The sequence below is a fragment of the Dipteris shenzhenensis genome, chromosome 27 (genome assembly GCF_047967505.1).
Source record: "Dipteris shenzhenensis isolate YYH24624 ecotype China chromosome 27, Dip_SZ_1.0, whole genome shotgun sequence".
Taxonomy (NCBI): domain Eukaryota; kingdom Viridiplantae; phylum Streptophyta; class Polypodiopsida; order Gleicheniales; family Dipteridaceae; genus Dipteris; species Dipteris shenzhenensis.
Window position 1 is genome coordinate 39,839,966 of NC_141622.1, and position 16,348 is coordinate 39,856,313.

At 39.6% G+C, this 16,348-nt stretch overlaps 1 protein-coding gene and 1 non-coding gene across 3 annotated transcripts; both read left to right on the plus strand.

The window, feature by feature from the left end:
• The first annotated feature begins 791 nt into the window (after positions 1-791).
• On the plus strand, positions 792-898 carry LOC147884288 (U6 spliceosomal RNA). The gene has a single exon (XR_015543728.1). It is a non-coding gene; the product is annotated as a U6 spliceosomal RNA (small nuclear RNA).
• A 9,408-nt stretch (positions 899-10,306) lies between these two features.
• Positions 10,307-15,589, plus strand: LOC147884289 (golgi apparatus membrane protein-like protein ECHIDNA protein). Of its 2 annotated transcripts, none has more exons than XM_087398533.1 (6): positions 10,307-10,413; positions 10,528-10,584; positions 10,671-10,874; positions 10,999-11,058; positions 11,557-11,696; positions 15,175-15,589. In XM_087398533.1, exons 1-6 carry the CDS (start codon positions 10,411-10,413, stop codon positions 15,239-15,241), a joined length of 531 nt encoding a protein of 176 aa, XP_087254659.1. In that variant the 5' UTR covers positions 10,307-10,410; the 3' UTR covers positions 15,242-15,589. The 2 variants fall into 2 exon arrangements, with proteins under 2 accessions (XP_087254659.1, XP_087254658.1); XM_087398532.1 differs by having other exon boundaries at positions 11,557-11,683; positions 15,163-15,589.
• Positions 15,590-16,348: the final 759 nt, after the last annotated feature.

The following is a 16,348-nucleotide window of genomic DNA, read 5'->3' on the forward strand; positions in this document are numbered from 1 at the left end:
CTGGCGAAACTTTATTTTTTTTGGCATAAAAGTTTCAAATCCTGGCAAATGTTTTAGCTTCTTAACGAAACTAACTTGAAAAAATCATCTAGTACTAGGGTAATGCACCAATACTAGTTGCTGATAGATTAATGGTGAGCAAGGGAGGAACTCGACAAAGGAAGAGCTCAAAAGTGATGCTAATAGTGGAGCCACATTAAGAGGTAGGTGGAGCCAGGATATTTTGAAAGTATTCTTATCACTTACTATCTTGTCAATTAATGCATTTCATTAATGTATGTTATTTTTATACCTATTGGTGCCCTTTTCTACTATCATATCATTGGATGTATTCTTTGGAGGTTTAACACTTGTTAAAGTTGTTATTATCTTGTCAATGCATTTTGAAAATATATCTTTATTACTAAACCAAAGGCGTTGGGTTTCCCTACCTCTTCTAGTGTAAGTTGATTATGGTTCACTAATGCAAAATAAAAGTAGTTAGTGAAAATCACTATAGGGATGTCAAGTATTTCTTTAGGATTTTTGGAGTGTGGTGGGTGGGAGTACTCTCCCAGGCTTTGAGCTACTAGAGATTTCTAGTTTATTTTTTGGTGTCCCCAAAATAAAAAAATTAAAGTATATTTTTGGGAGTCCCCAGACTCCAAAAATAAACTAGGCATATCTAATAGCTCAAGACTTAGGAGATTCATCCAAAGCACCATGCTCTAGAAATGCCTAAAGAAATAACTCACATTGTAATAGTGTTGAGGGGCATTAGAGATACATCCTTGTTAGTGCACTTTTGCATCTCACTAACCCATAGTAAACTAAGGATCAGCGGGTACAATACAAAGAAGATTAGCATAGCCCTTGCACAAGGATGACACACACAAATCAAGAAATGGTCAAATGTTTTTGGTATTATAGACCCTTCTGTCTGGATGCCCTCCCCCCCTTCCCTGCCTTCGCCTCCCTCCCATTAGAGGGCCTTGGAAGTAGGTGCCAACAATTTGCACTTGGAGGACTTTTTTGAACTGTAGATGAGCATCCTATTCTCCATGATCACTTCAAAGAGTCTAGTCTAGTAAGTTGTTCAATACATAATAGAGGTTTGATGCATGCAAGTTGGACCATATTCTACCAATCAAAGTATATAAGTAGGAAATGCTAGGGAAATACTGGCATTATTATAAAATGTTTTTAACTAAAAAAGCACATTTTAAATCAATTTGAATGATTCAACTAATAAAAGCACGTATTTTTATGCCAATTATGGTAGCTAGTTGACCAAGAACATACCACTTCATATCTCATTTCATTGCATGGTACACCATATACATGTCATATTTATCACATGCTAGTGGAAAAAATTTATGATGGGAATCCACCAATTACCAAAAAAAGGAAAACTTGATCAAGTTTTTTTTAATGATTTTTATTTTTTGAAATCAAGTTAAATCATAGTTTTAAATCAATGATTTAAATCCCTTGAAAGTCCTTGGGGGAATATAAAATCCCAGATGGTGGGTTAATTTTGGCCCATCAACCACAATTGGCACCAAACGACTTTTAAGGGATTTAAATCGTTTTCATTAAACCTGTGATTTAAATTAATTAAATTGAAAATTTCAATAAAAAATATATAAATTCCTACTTAATCAATGATTCTATTTCCTTTATGATTGGTGGATCAGTCAAGCTTATCAAAATATGGTTTTCTTACTAACATATGATAAATACTAATTTTATATGGTATGCCATGCAAAAAAACAAGATATTAAGTGGTATATTCTTGGTTGATCATCAATTACCATAATTTTCAAATAAAAGTAGGTACTTTTAACAATTTAAATCATTTGAATTCATTTAAACTGCTTCAAAACATAATTTTTCAATAAAAGGTGTGGTGCATGCAAGTTTCCGAGAGATTCTAATTTAAAAGGAAAGGGAAATTTAATCTTTGAAAAGTTCGTTAAATCACTCTCCTGCCCGCATAATGTCTGTCACATTCATTGGGTTACAATTGTAGTAAACTCTTACCCCAATATAAACATTCTCTCCCTCACCCTCTACTTCTCACAACTCAATTCTGATACACCTTACCCCAACATGCTAGTTACAAGAGCTATGGACTATATCTTATCGAATGATCATGGCTCACAAGATTTTTTTAAGGAAAAATTAGACAACAAAACCCAAAGAATCTTCCCACTGCTAAATGCCAGTATATTGTTGGTATTATTATGATACTAATGGCATCATGGCTATTACCGATGGTATATTTATCTTATTCACTAATTATATTTCCAAGTTACCTAAATGATGACATTATTTCCATGATTTTTTTATCCAAAAATGATGATAATGAATAGCCCTAATGCCAACTTAAAAATTTCAACAATATCCCTAGTATAGGCAATCATGCATGTGTGTGTGCATGTATGCATTAGCATGTGCATGTGTGTGCCTATGTGTGTTTGTGTGTGTGCACTTTTCTAAAGCATTTCTCAAAAATTAATTCATGCATGCATGTGCATGTGCATGTGCACTAGGATGTGAATTTAGGATATTCACCTTTGTGGGATAAGATAAAAGAGTTGTTCTACAAATTGAATCTAATAAGAATCTGATGGCAAGCTAGTTGCAACCAATAGTTGGAAGTATCTTTGCCTCTGTGTGTGTGTGTGTGTGTGTGTACACACACACACATGCACACACACACACACATACACACAATAATTTTCATTAGTAAATGTATCTCACACATACACACACAATAATTTTCATTAGTAAATGCATCTCACACACACAAACACTTATTTCTTTACACACACGCGCACGCTCACACACACACACACACATGCACACATGTACACTTCCCCAACTATGAATTATTCTTTTATGTACCCCCCATGAAATCTCCCCTCTACACTCTCTTTTTAACCACCCCACACACCAAGCACACTAATCCTCCCATACCTCCTCTAATCCCTTCTCAACCCATGCACTCATTCACTCCTTAATCTTCACTTGTGACTTAAACTTTTTTTAATTACCTAAGAATCCATATGGTTTTCTATATTCCTAGGTAAAGCGATAACAAGCCAAGGAAAATAGGCATTACCTGTCTACCCAAACGTAACTCTGATGTTCTTACAGCCAATTTTTTTGGATGGTGGCAATTAAGTGGACCTTGGACTACCTGAGGATTCAAAATCTTTTTTCAATATTGTGTTTGTCAAACTTAATATTACTAGAAATTCTTAATTTTGGTGGAAATTCTTGCAAACTCTAGTTGTTGCATTTTTCAACTTAGATGTCTCAAACATTTTTTCCTTATATGTTCCACTTTTTTTTCTAAAAATCCAATTGATGGAATTAATTGTATGGCTCAATTATTGATGGGACCTTTTAATCTACTCTCTCTCTCTCTCTCTCATCCCCTTAGGGACCCTTGTAATTCTTTTGGGTTTGGCAACACTTTGAGGGCCCTTGCAAACACTATTGGCATTTGCCCTGTGTTATTCATCAGTAACTCATAAAAGAGTTACCATTAAAAAAAATAATTTTGTGGACCTTAATATTTACTTATGTTCAATTGCTAGGCATTACATGCTTAGAACTAGAAAAGGCCATTAACCCTTACATTTTTATATGCCATTGATATTTTCTTTTGCCTATCACCATGGGTATTTAAGAATAATATAAACTAGCGAGAGGGAATGTGCTTCGCCCTTCCTTCCCTTGTAGTCCTTTGTCGATCCCCATAACAATAGGGGAAGTCATAGGGTTCAAGAGGAATCCTTTTATATTCCTTAATTTATGTTTGGATAACCCTTATAAACCTTGTTTTTAATATAAAAAACATAGGGGGACTTGCATGGGGTCCTTATTGAATTTAGAATCCCCATTATGTTGAATTTGTACTCCCCATTACAAAAAAAACTTCCACCCCCTTAGGGACCCTTATAATTTTTGGGTTGTCACAATTATAAGGGTCCCCTTAGGGACCCTTATAATTTTTGGGCTGTCAACACTTTGAGGACCCTTGGGAAAAGTTATTAGAATTTTCTCCATGTTGGCTCATAAAGGAGTTACTACTACTATCACAATGAAGCTTCAATTTGTAAGCAAAATATTTTCCAAAAATATTTTCTAAAAATAGGCATGAAAAATCCTAGGGACTTTTAATAATTAAAATCAATGAAATAGATATAAATGGATTTAAAACATAAAAACGTTTAAGAAAAATCTCAATCTCAAATCCATGCATAGAAATATAATATCCAAAGACTTGTATTATGGCATGAGGCTATTCAATGTGATCGACACACTATCATCATCTTCAACACTATAATTTATGGTGATATATCTAATCTTCACCACATAATCAATAATGTTTTGATTACCTCTCCAATGCCATGTAGGCTCTCCTTAAGCTAGATTTTCTTTGCTCCCATGCTCATCTAACACATCTTTTGTATAATGTCCAATGCCTCCTTGGCGTACTTGCCTTCTTGTTGTGCATTATAAGTGTGTCCAAGAGATATATAGAGATCCAATAAAATACCTTCCTTGATTCCTGAATCCTTGCCTTTTGAGATTTCTTTATGGTTCCTCATTGGGCAAATTCGGTATTCATGTTTGTCGATAATCAAGTCCCATACTCCTTTCCCCATAGGGCGATTCTCCATCCAATAAGACCACACATTGTAGCTATCTTTTGTGAGTTTTTCACCAACAATCTATGTCACTTGCAAGCTCTCAACCATGATGGTCTCACCAATTGAATGCATAACACACATCAACAAAATATGAGCTTTTACTAAGTTCTAGAAAATATCCAACCACTAAGTCATTTGCATTACTTGCAATATGCATGTCTAGTTGAAAGAGCTACTGTAAAGTGAGAAGTTGTAGTTAAACTAAGGTATCAATTATTTGTAGATTCTTTGCTATTTAATTTTGAAAATAGGCTCCTGCTCACCTTTTTGCCGTTGTCACAAAATTGCCGAACAATCAATCATAAATTGACATCAACTTATAAATTTAAATGTCAACACAGACTAAAAGCAATATTAGACTACACAATCCCTACTCACAGTTCCAAACAAGGCATCAACATTTAACCTTCCTGTGCCATATATGACTTCAACCATGCATTTCAAAACAATTTTTTCAACTATAACAATTGCGACTTTTGGCTACTTTCTAGGCATCATAACTTTTTTATGAATGTTGGATTGATACACTTCCAAAAGCAAAGTTGTAGCTTGTCCAAAGGTTTGAAAATTCCCAATTCAAATCAGAATGCAATTTCTCATGGATTCGAATATTTTTAGGTCACAGCATGGCTATCCAAAAAAATTTACACATTTATTTTTAACATCTCGCATAACCTTTGATGCTCACAATTTATCAATAGCAAGTAGGCCTGGTGCAACTACATGTGGTTGTTCTTAATGGTAATCAAACTAAGCTTTTCTTGGATGCCTAGTGCAATCTCAAGATTGTAGGATTCCACATAACTGAATGGATAAATAGACCTCATCAAAATGTGATGTAGGTGGCAGCCATGGATCATAATGATCTCTCAATGCTAATCTTTAAATATGGCCTCAGTACTATTACAAATATAATAGACTCAAAGATTCTGTGATGAGCCTTAATGTGTGCTTGGTAGCCCATAGCAATTCTCATTAATATCTACCTCAGGATTGACAAAGGTTTTGATAAAAATCTCCTAGCTTGATGGAAAGGTGCATACAAAGTTGTCAATTACTGGACAAAGGGCCTTATGATCCAAATTTGACAAGTTTCCATTGGATCAACTTGAATTCCATTAGCTTGGAGTTGAGGAGGGATTCCTTATGCTATAGTGTGTTGTGGTATTTCAGAAACAAGATATTGGGATTTGTCCTAAGCTAGAAGGAAGAACATTTATTATTGCATATTTCTTATTGAAAGGGGCATCCATGAGTGTGCCTAGAGTGTGCCAAGATTGTGTTGGGAACATGGAAGTGGACCTAAAGTGGATGCTTCCAAGCCATGCCAAGACCTCATTTTCCACTAGTGCAGTCACCCATTGCATTGCCACAAGCTTATTCACTAGAGATAAAGGGGAGAGGTCCCTTTCAACTATGTAAGGACCCCTTCCCCCTTCTCATTCCATGAATCAAGTGACTCCAGTCTTTTGTCATTTCCTTCCCCTCCTCTCCTTCCTTTCCCTTTTTGTTTGTTTGAGGGCTTAGGATCCGTACCCCTCATCCTCTTTTCTCAATTCTATATTCCTCTTCCTTCCCCTTCTCCTCTCCGGTCACTCGTCCTTCTCAATGTTCTAGTCTTTACTTGTTTCGCAAGGGTAGCTCTCTTATACACCTCGGATCATGCACGCATATAGGTATGTGTGTGTGTGTGTGTGTGTTTGCTTAATAATGTACATGTCCGTGACAAATTTCCCCATGCAGATTGATGGTTCTATCCTCTTAGGATAGTATTTGTATTCCACCTCCCCTCCCCCCCATGCCTTCTAAGTTGTGCATTTTCTTGTATATCTGCTTTTAGATCTATGAGTGTGGAAGGGATGGCCATGTTTACATGTACGGTACGGTTTATGTCAGGATCTCCATCAATTGTGAGAGTGGGAAGATTCCTGCTCTTATAGTAGGCAATCCAAATACATGTCTTAGCAACTTAATATGCATGTTAGCAACATGCTTTAAAGCAAAAAAATTTGGTAATCCTGCTTATGTTTGTGCTAAATATGCACCAATGAAGTAAGATGTTGGGATGGAGTCTATAGGAATGGGAAAGAGAACATTGTAATGATGAATGAGCAAGATGGGAGGAAGTAAGCAAAAGGTACTAGTGAATTCCTAAAGAGATGGAATCCAAAATTAGTGCCAAGATCCAAGAAGTGGCTAGAGTCATGAGTAAATATCCATCTATGAAGTCAGTGTGTCCCTAGTGGCTCTTCAGCCACAACAAGGATCGCCGTTACTCTTCCACTACACCAATAAGATTGAGTTTTAGGCCTAAAATGAATTGTGGAAGGGAAGTTACTTTCACCCCAATGAATCTAACAATCTAACATTGATGAAATTGCCAAGGGATGATCTATAAATCAAGTATAAAAAGCATAGTCATTGATACCTAGTGCGTTGGAGATTAAGAGTGCAAAAGATAGGAAGCAAGCAATGTGAATTAGTGTGAAATGAATGCTAGGTGTAGAGGAGGGTGCAAGAATCCATTGATGTCTAAGAGAGTAGAGAAGAGAAGAGAAGAGTGGATAGTCGGAATTGAATAATGAACCTTGTTGGAATCTTGTCATCAAATAACAAGGAAATATAAGTCATAGAAGAACTTTAGCAACCTAAGTAGTCCAAACGCCAAGGAAAATAACAAGGAAGGTGCAAAATAAGGTCAAAAGTTCAAGGGTCCATCTTCGATAAGGATTCAGATGTATCAACCCAAAAAGGACTAGGAAGCAATACCCCAAAGGCTATACCTTCAAATGGAATCCATGTGTATCATGGCACAAAGGATTTGGAAGGAGTATCCCACCTAATCCATAAAGGCAAGGGAGGAATCCAAGTTTAGCAACATGCTCTACGAAAATGGGAGGTTCTCAAAGACCCCACTAGCAACTCCAAGGGTGAATCTGCCACCAGTAATAGTAAGACCAAAGGTAAAGATCAAATTTCAAAAGGACATTGGATGAGACAGTGGAAATCCTTCTTCTCATTCATAATGATTATATAAATAGTAGTGATATTGTAATCAAACATAAAGAAGGAGTACTTGTTATATTTTTCCATGATGGTCTTAGACAGATCCATTGACTAGTTTGACTAGTATATAGATGGTCATTTCATGACATGGAGTGCATTGAGGAAATCTTTCTTTGAAAAGGTTTCAACATGAGTTTAGCAAGATCAATAGAGTCAAGCATAAAGCTAGGGAATCAATGTACAATTTTGCAAATTGAATGAGGATGTCACTAATCAACTAGCTACTATTGAAGATGAAATGATGCTTTGTTCATGGTTGCTAAGTGGCCTCAGCATGGGATAAACATTTTGAGAAACATGGAAATGAAAAAACGAGAATGTACAATGAATTGCATAAGAAAATTGCAATCATGAAGGGGATCATCATTGAGCAACAAGCTCATCTTTGCTTTCTTCACATTGGTTGAGTGTTGAGCTACATGGATAGTGAAGAAGAAGAATATGAGCTAGTTGTTAAAAAAAAAAAAAGTGAAGATAGAAAAAGGAGACCTGAAAAAGATTCTCAAAGAGAATGAGAATAAGAGGTGCTTTAGAAAAAAGAGAAGCTGAGTGCACCAAGTGAAAATGGAAGGGCTTACCAAACATATGCAATCATTTGGGGATTAAAGAGTACTAGCAACAAAAGCAAATGAGCCTCAGAGATCCACCAAGTAGAGAGGGAGGGCAGAGACCCTACCAAACAAACATGGCCAAAAATGTCAACATGCCATGTTTGTTCTGTGGGAAGGAAGGCCCAACGAAGATCACCAAAACAAGGATTGTAGACTATAGAAAAACTAACTAGATATGCTATAAAGGGCATGTTGGTGTCGACACATATCAAAGAGAATGTGATCACAAGGTCACAAGGAAACCTAGAAGGGCCAAAAGAGCTATAAAAGCCAAAAAGAGCAAGGGGTTCATTGTAAAGAAGAGAAGAAGATGGCAACCAAGATCATTGAAGCAAAAAGAGCCTTTGGTATAGTTGAGAAAAGAGCTTAAGTGTAGTCAACAAATGAATCAAAATGCAGAAAAAGCATTATATAGTCAAGCTTAGTGCCAAAGCAGAGACAAGTTGGAAAGTGAAGCATAACAAAATCAATCTAGCATGGGAGACATTTTACGAATCAAATACAACAATTTCGGGAGGTCAACTCTTGGGAAATTGTTCCCCACTACACTAAGTCCTTCTAAGATCACCTAGTAAGCAAGCAACTAGTGATAGAGACTTTGACTAGTAGAGTCGAAGTGACTAAGACAAAGCTCTTGGACAAGGAAGTTAAAGTTGAGGTGAAGAATCACATGATTAAGGGAGTCCTAATTGATGGAGGCTAGGGATCATATCAGAAGAAGTCTAACAATGGCTCAAGTCCAAGTACTTGAAACCATCCCTCAAATCAATGACCAGTTATGTCGAAGCATATGCTCAAGGATATATGCATTAAGATTATTGTGGCTTGGTTCATGGTGGTTGAGATGGAAAATGAGCGAGGATTGCCCATGCTAATAGGTAGGCTATGGTTGAAAAGTGCAAAACTGGTACATGATTTTGCAAGTGATATGCTCAAGGTTGAAAACAAAAGGCAAGGAAGTGTAGATACCGATGGAAAAAGGCACAATCATGAAAGAACATAAGCTTGCAATAAACATCATTTCATTCACGACTCTCCACCCGGACATATCGGGGCTTGGCGTCCATCAAACAATGATTTCTCTTTTTGAGTGATAGATGCACATTCTCTGCCATTCTTCCCCGTCCATCCAGCCTGTGGGCAGGCAACAAGTCTCACTCCCTACTATTGTAGGTAGTGTGGTGCAGGAAGTGGCTCTTGGGGACGGATGCCACTCTAGGCTCCCTTGTGCAAAAATGGATGGCAAATTTGCTATGTGTGGGGATTGTGGGAAGGATGCAAGGAAAAGAAAATGACAGGAAATCCTTAAGTTGCAGGGGGACGTCATGTGTGTTGATGAAGGTAGCTTTACACACCAACGCTAGGAAAGGGGTGTCCGTCACATTGTGTCCTCCACGTGGAGGCACGCGCCTGATGTGACCTGAGGAAAGGGGGCACCCAAGTCAAGGTCTAGCAGCCAACCCATTGCACCTCTAAAACTCGCATGCACCCTCTAAAACTCCTCTAAGGGCTTGTTTCTGCGAGGGGAATATGTGCACCCAAGTGCCGATTTCACCCCCTCACTGGCTCATGAGTGCAAATTAAATGAGATGCGAGTGCGCACTAAGCCTCCCGGGTGGCCATTTGAACCCCCAGTCTTTCAGTTGATCATCTTCTCGCACTCGTGTGCGCCAAACTTGCTGAGTCTGCGTTGCCAACGATGAGCTTCTGCCATGTAATCGTCCGCGTCAATCCCTGTCAAAGCATTCATGGTTTTCAAACTAAGGTGGAAGAGTTCGTACGGCTGAGGCGTGTGGTGCCTGTGCGACCCGAGTCCCTATAGGTGTCCACACCGCCACTGATCAAAGGTACACGTGGCATGTATGCCACGTGAGCGAGGTTAGCGATCAAAGGTACACGTGGCGTGTATGCCACGTGAGCGAGGTTTGAGATGCAGCAAAACCTTTTAAGTAGAGAAAGAAAGGAAAGAAGAAAGAGCAAAAAGTTAGTGTATTCATGTGCACGAACAAGCACCAAGATCTCCAGCCATGGTATCTCCAAATTCCTCGCAAGATCGATTTGATGTTGCCAAATGATTTTGGATCTCAAATTCATTCCGTTCATCACATGTTTACTGGACTTACGCTCTTGTTTTTCCTTCGCAGGCCGAAGGAGAGAAGTATATGAACCCCCTCACTTGCTTCTTTCACGTCCTCTTCAAGGTTTGATACTCGATCTCTTGTTTACTCCATGCCATGATGCCAAAATTCTACCGAAATTCACTGCTTGCTTTCGATTGCTTTTCCAGGGTTTGGCTATCGCATTTTACATTTTATCGTCTCTATTCTTCAACTACTTCTCAATTCACTTCGTCATCACCGTGCTGCTTGCCGCACTAGACTTCTGGGTGGTTAAGAATGTCAGTGGACGGATACTTGTGGGCCTACGCTGGTGGAACGAAGTGAATGACCGAGGCGAGAGTGTGTGGCAATTCGAGTCGTTGGATCAGCAGGTAAATCAGCTACATTAAGAATGTCCTTCCACTGCGTTAGCATAAAGCGTGCAGAGTTTGAACGATAATGACGTTGTCCGTGTTAACCTTGGCCATTGGACTTGTTTTGCGTTTTATTTCACAGGAATTGTCAAGATTGAACAAGAAAGATTCCTGGCTTTTCTGGTGGACCCTTTACCTGAATGTACGTATCTATTTCCCGTGATGGGAATGTCTCCGTACAAAATGCTTTCGAATTGTTTGACGAAATCCTAGTCATTGCATCCCTTTTTGCCCTGCTGCAATTTTGAATAATGTCGTAACAGATAGTATGGCTTTTAGGCTTGGTGCACTGGTAGCTTCAAATCGCATTGTTATTACTGCCTGACATTACCAACTCATGCTAGATTCTCTCAATAGAATCTCTGGGCTGTACAATAAGGATTTAAATTGCTATGAATGTATTGGCAAGCTCTTATTGCACATGCATTGATTGCAAGCAATAGGTAGAGGTGCTAGTGCTTCATTTTATTACTGTTATCATGCAATTTGTTCTCTCAAAGGGTGCTGCCATATGTTGAAATGATTCACCAAATTTTCTCAATGTAATCTAATGGTTTCCTTAATATGATTATACTTTAGAGCCTATGTAATTGTATGATGGAAATGTTTACATTTCATCACACTAAGCGGTGTTTCACAGGCAGCTGCGTGGGTGGCTCTTGGAATAATAGCCATTATCAGACTCAACCTTGATTATCTTCTGGTGGTGGGAGTTTGCTTGGCTCTTAGTATTGCAAATATTATTGGCTTTACAAAGTGCAAGAAAGGTATGTATTTAAGCTTGAACTTTGTTTCCTGAATTCACTAGTTATGTTATGGTCCTTTTCTGTGGCGTAAGTTTTATGGTGTTCTAAAGGTTCGGCTATCATTTCTGAGTTATAAGATGATGCCTCACAGTCAATTTGGTTCCTATCCTTTAAATAGAAGCATCTCCCTTACTCTCTTTCCACCATTTCTCTCAGACTATGTAAAGGGCCTTACTTATAATTATACTCAGAAGCTGAAAGACACATATAGGACTTTAAAAAATGGGTTTTCCTGAAGCAGTGTTATCTGTGCTGAAGGGAGTTTAGGGTTAAGAATTTGCGTTTTGGGGTTTGGAAGGTAAGGAGTGTAGCACTAGACAACTCAGAATAGACTCTATGGCTGCGGTTAGCTGTGGCAGCAAAATACGGAAAAATTAGATTCTCGAAGGCTAGTTATGTTGCAATCCGGTAATGCCAGAGAAATGCTAAAAAATGCACTTTTTAAAAAGATATGCTAACATGAAGGAAAAAGCAGCTAACACTCATGCATAAGAGAGTAAAGTGAAAGAAAGATCCTTGTAACAGATTCTGCAGGTGTGGAGTCCAAACGTGTTTCATGTGGTCACCCACAATCATCAGTGCATACCTCAGAATACAAGGAAACAATGAGAGACTCTCTCAATTTATAGTGCAAGGGAGTGCATGAATACAAGATAGTATATGGGACTAAGGGCTACAATGCCACGTGTCCAAAGGTGAGAACAAAGATCCAAAATACATGGTAAAGGCCACCTACGGTCCGGGGTAGAATAGACAAAAGAATCCACCAAAGCATAGATGGGCTGTGGTAAGCTGCAGATACAACCAAGTCAATGATGAGGTAAAATTGAAAGTATACAGGCCCACAAACCAATGTGGTTGGTGAAGGTATGTAACCCGACTATAGTATAGATCTCACAGGGTATGAGCAAGACTCTTAGGGTTCCACCAGCAGATAAGGAGCCTGGGCATGTGGATGAACTCAGGGCTGCTCCAACACACTGCTCTAACACACATGATGGAGGGGTAGGGTTTAAACAGCCCCCCAGGTTTAAAGCTTTAGTAAAATTGGAGTATGTGTCTCCTTATCTCCCCTACATGGTCTGAGCAACCGCTCCTTGTGTCGGACAGCCTCATGGATGAAGGCCGCCAGGCATCTCTGGTCTGGGTAGGATAGGAAACTAGATAGGGATCCAAGACCATCTCTGAAAAGACAGTAGTAACGACCTCTGATCTCATAGTATACAGGGCATCTGAATGTGAAGTGCTCCTCTGACTCAATCTCCCGAGATGTCTGGTGGCAGACGAAGGGAAGAGACCTCCCTCAAAAGCGTCAGGGACTCTGGCAAATGCTACTTCCTTTCCAGGAGGATGGGAAGAAGCTTATGATGAAGCAAAATGGAAGCATGCTCAAAGACATACCTGTTGTAAGCACCAATGGGCCGGCCAACTACCACCCCTTTTATGGACTTTGGACATAAAGTAGAGGGCACAAACCCGAAAGCCCCTCTCCAGGAGCAAGAAATCGGACTCTTGTTTTGAGATGCATGAGGGGCAGTGAATGCAAAAGGCCAAGCAGTCCTTGAGTTCCTGGATATTAACAAAAGGGACCTGTGCATAGAGATATGTATTCGAAAGATGTCTTATGGCTTCTGCCCTGTACCAAGAATGGTCCAAAATAGCTAAACCCAGAGTTTCTGCCGGCTGGCTTTATAATGGTATTCGGATTGGCTTTCAAGGGTGGCATGGAGCCAAAAAGATCCTGCAAAAAATCTGAGCCAGCTTTGAGAGCATCGGACAAGTCTTAGGAGTATTACAAGGGATGGGTTTCCAAAAAGTGGAATCTAAGCTGTTTGGACCCTTCTAAGAAAACCAATGGAGCCTCATATGCCTAGCAACAGCTTGATACTCTGAGAGAATGGCATCATTAGAGCAAGTTTGAGGCAGAAGGAAGAAACTGAGTCCCAAACTGAGGAGCTTCTTCTCGAAAAAAGAGTGTACACAACCGGAGAGATTATGCACATGCTTATTTGAAATCCTACAAAAATTTGAGAAGGGGTCTTCCTATCCCAAAGTAGAGCTCCAGATCGATGAGGAGAAGCTGAAAAAGGCGCCTTGCAGGGTGGCTGCACACCAACAGGTTACAGGGAGGCATGGAAAATCTTGATCCTGCCATCTTCCTGGTCTTTCAGGAAAACGAAACCTCCGCGGAAAACAGGCTCTCAGGAACGAGAAGTCCTGTGGATTGGAGGTGGTGGGCTTGCCATGGAGGCCGGGATGGTGCATTCTGTCCCCTCATTCTGAAAATTCTGGGGTTATTTTGTGGAAACCGCCCTCTCTTCTTTGAATCCCAATCATAAAAGGCGTGTGAGGGGGGCCAGCAATTAGAATTGCTGGAAAAATCCTCCTCACTCTGGTATAAAAAGTCACCAAGGGGGCTGGTGAAAATGATATTGACAACGGGGGCCCTGGTAAAGTCTTGGCCAGCCCCTCTGTTTTTCCTGTTTTGCCCGTTTGAAAAGGGGGCGGGGGGGGTGTCTGGTGCGGATTTGCCTGCACTGTGCAGCCCAAGGATGCTTAGCTTCAAGAAATGAGCTCAGGGCTTTGCCAGGCCGTTGAGATGCAGGTTAAAAGAAGGAACGATGGGGGGTCATGAAGAAGAGCGACCCTGCTGAAATCAGGGCTGCTGTCCTGAAGATTGTGCCTGGTTTCTAATGCCAGGCCCTCTGCTTACAGAAGATGGCTGATGGGATAAAAACATCTGCCCCCCAGCTGAATTTTGTGAAGATGATCACAGGGCGTCCACTCAAACTTAATAGAAAAGATACCTGTATACGAATCAAAATTATCGACGAGAGTTGAGAGCATGTGGAAGGTGATCGATGAGTGCATCAAACCAGAAGTGTCTGTAAGGCAAACGAGCTTGGCATCAAGCTGTAACTGGATCTCCGAGTTTGGAATAGAGAGCTTTGGGGGGTTTGATCTTGAGGCTATTAGGCACCATGTTTTCATCCTTCATAGCTTTTAATTTCTTGATATATGCACACGTCCTCTCCCTAGGATGGAATAATGTCTTGTACTCTGGTAGCGTTGTTAACAATGTGTTAATGGCATTGGTTAGGTTGGGCATTGAGTAGGAGTAAGATTGTTGATGGAATCTGCTGCTTCCTGACATCCTTTAACTTATATTATTATGCGTTTCACAGCCTGTCAAATCCCTTCCCATAAGACAATCGTCCACGCACTCTTCTTCACCCAACATATCTTGTCAAAATCTCTGCTTAACCAAACGTCCCTTAAGCATACTATTATCATATAGTTGCACCACCTCACAACCACCCTTCAACCCAACATCTGCCTCTAGCATTCCACCCTCGTTAAAATTTAAGCATCCTTTGCAGTAGAATATATACAAATATGATGTGTATTCAAATGTTTGAATTGGATGTTCCTTTTTGCAGATGCCAAAAAACAGATTCAAGCCTTTGCATCTCAAACGGTGGCATCGCACGTAGCATCTACCCTTCAATCTGCTTTTAGTGTTGTTTGAATTCTTGGTACTTGTGTAGATGTCTTGGACATATGTAGAACACAGGTTTTGATTGCTCAAGGAAGAAACACTCCACAATTTTAAAGCTGAAAGGTCAGATTGTTGAATCCAGCACTGCTGCTAGATAGATCATCTTGAAGATGTATTCATTAAACTCGTTCAATGAGAATGTAGACTGTCAGTTTCTTTGAGGGAGTACTAGGACTTTAGTGTCTGTCTAGTGGCAGTTTATACTACTTCCTCTGACCAGTATGGACTGTATGAGAAAGGTTGCACATTTCGTGTCGTGCTTATAGTTCATGTTTTATATTCAGAAGAAGAGATAGACGGTGTCTCAACTTGTCAGTAGACCCTTTGATGTGAAAGATACAAACTTGTGTTGTCCGTTAAAGATATGCTTGCTCTGTTGTCAAATGTCTGGTGTGGAATTGCTTTTAGCTTTTTGACAGGAGAGGTGTTTTAGTTTGGGTTGAAGATCAGTTTTAGGAGCCAATGTGTTGCTAATGTACACTTGTTGATGAAGTTTATTGCAACCTTTTGAGTGACTATCATGAGATTGAAACTGCACTATTTGTTGGATGAGTTTGAGCATGTTCCTGGATTCATCTATATACATATATATGGGTTGAGATGGACTAAAAATTTGTTTATTATAGAGCTTTTGTATGTGAATGTGGGTGATAAAAAATTCAGTCAGTTTTTTTACTTGTCAAACTTGTTGCCCATCCTTCAAAAACGCCAAACTTTCAGCTGGGCCACTTGTACACATGAGAGGTCGTTATGTTTCTGGAAGTGCGCTCTCCAGGTCTAGCTGGTTCCTTGTCTTTTGTTTTGCATTGTTGTCAAGTGATATTTTGGTATTAGAAGTGGGTGTTTGAAAATGTTGCTGCTTTTTAAGTACCCATTGTGTTCTGCTGTTAGTAGACACCTTGAATTAGTATATAAGTAGCTACGACACAAGCTCTCATGGTTTGGAGGACCACGAACCTGCTATAAGTGGAGTCCCAAACGTCCTAGCTTTATGCTAAATTTTGGTTGATTTTGGTCACATCTTACGGTGGTGCTTTTGATCCTAGGTGGGCTTCATTTCAATTGAA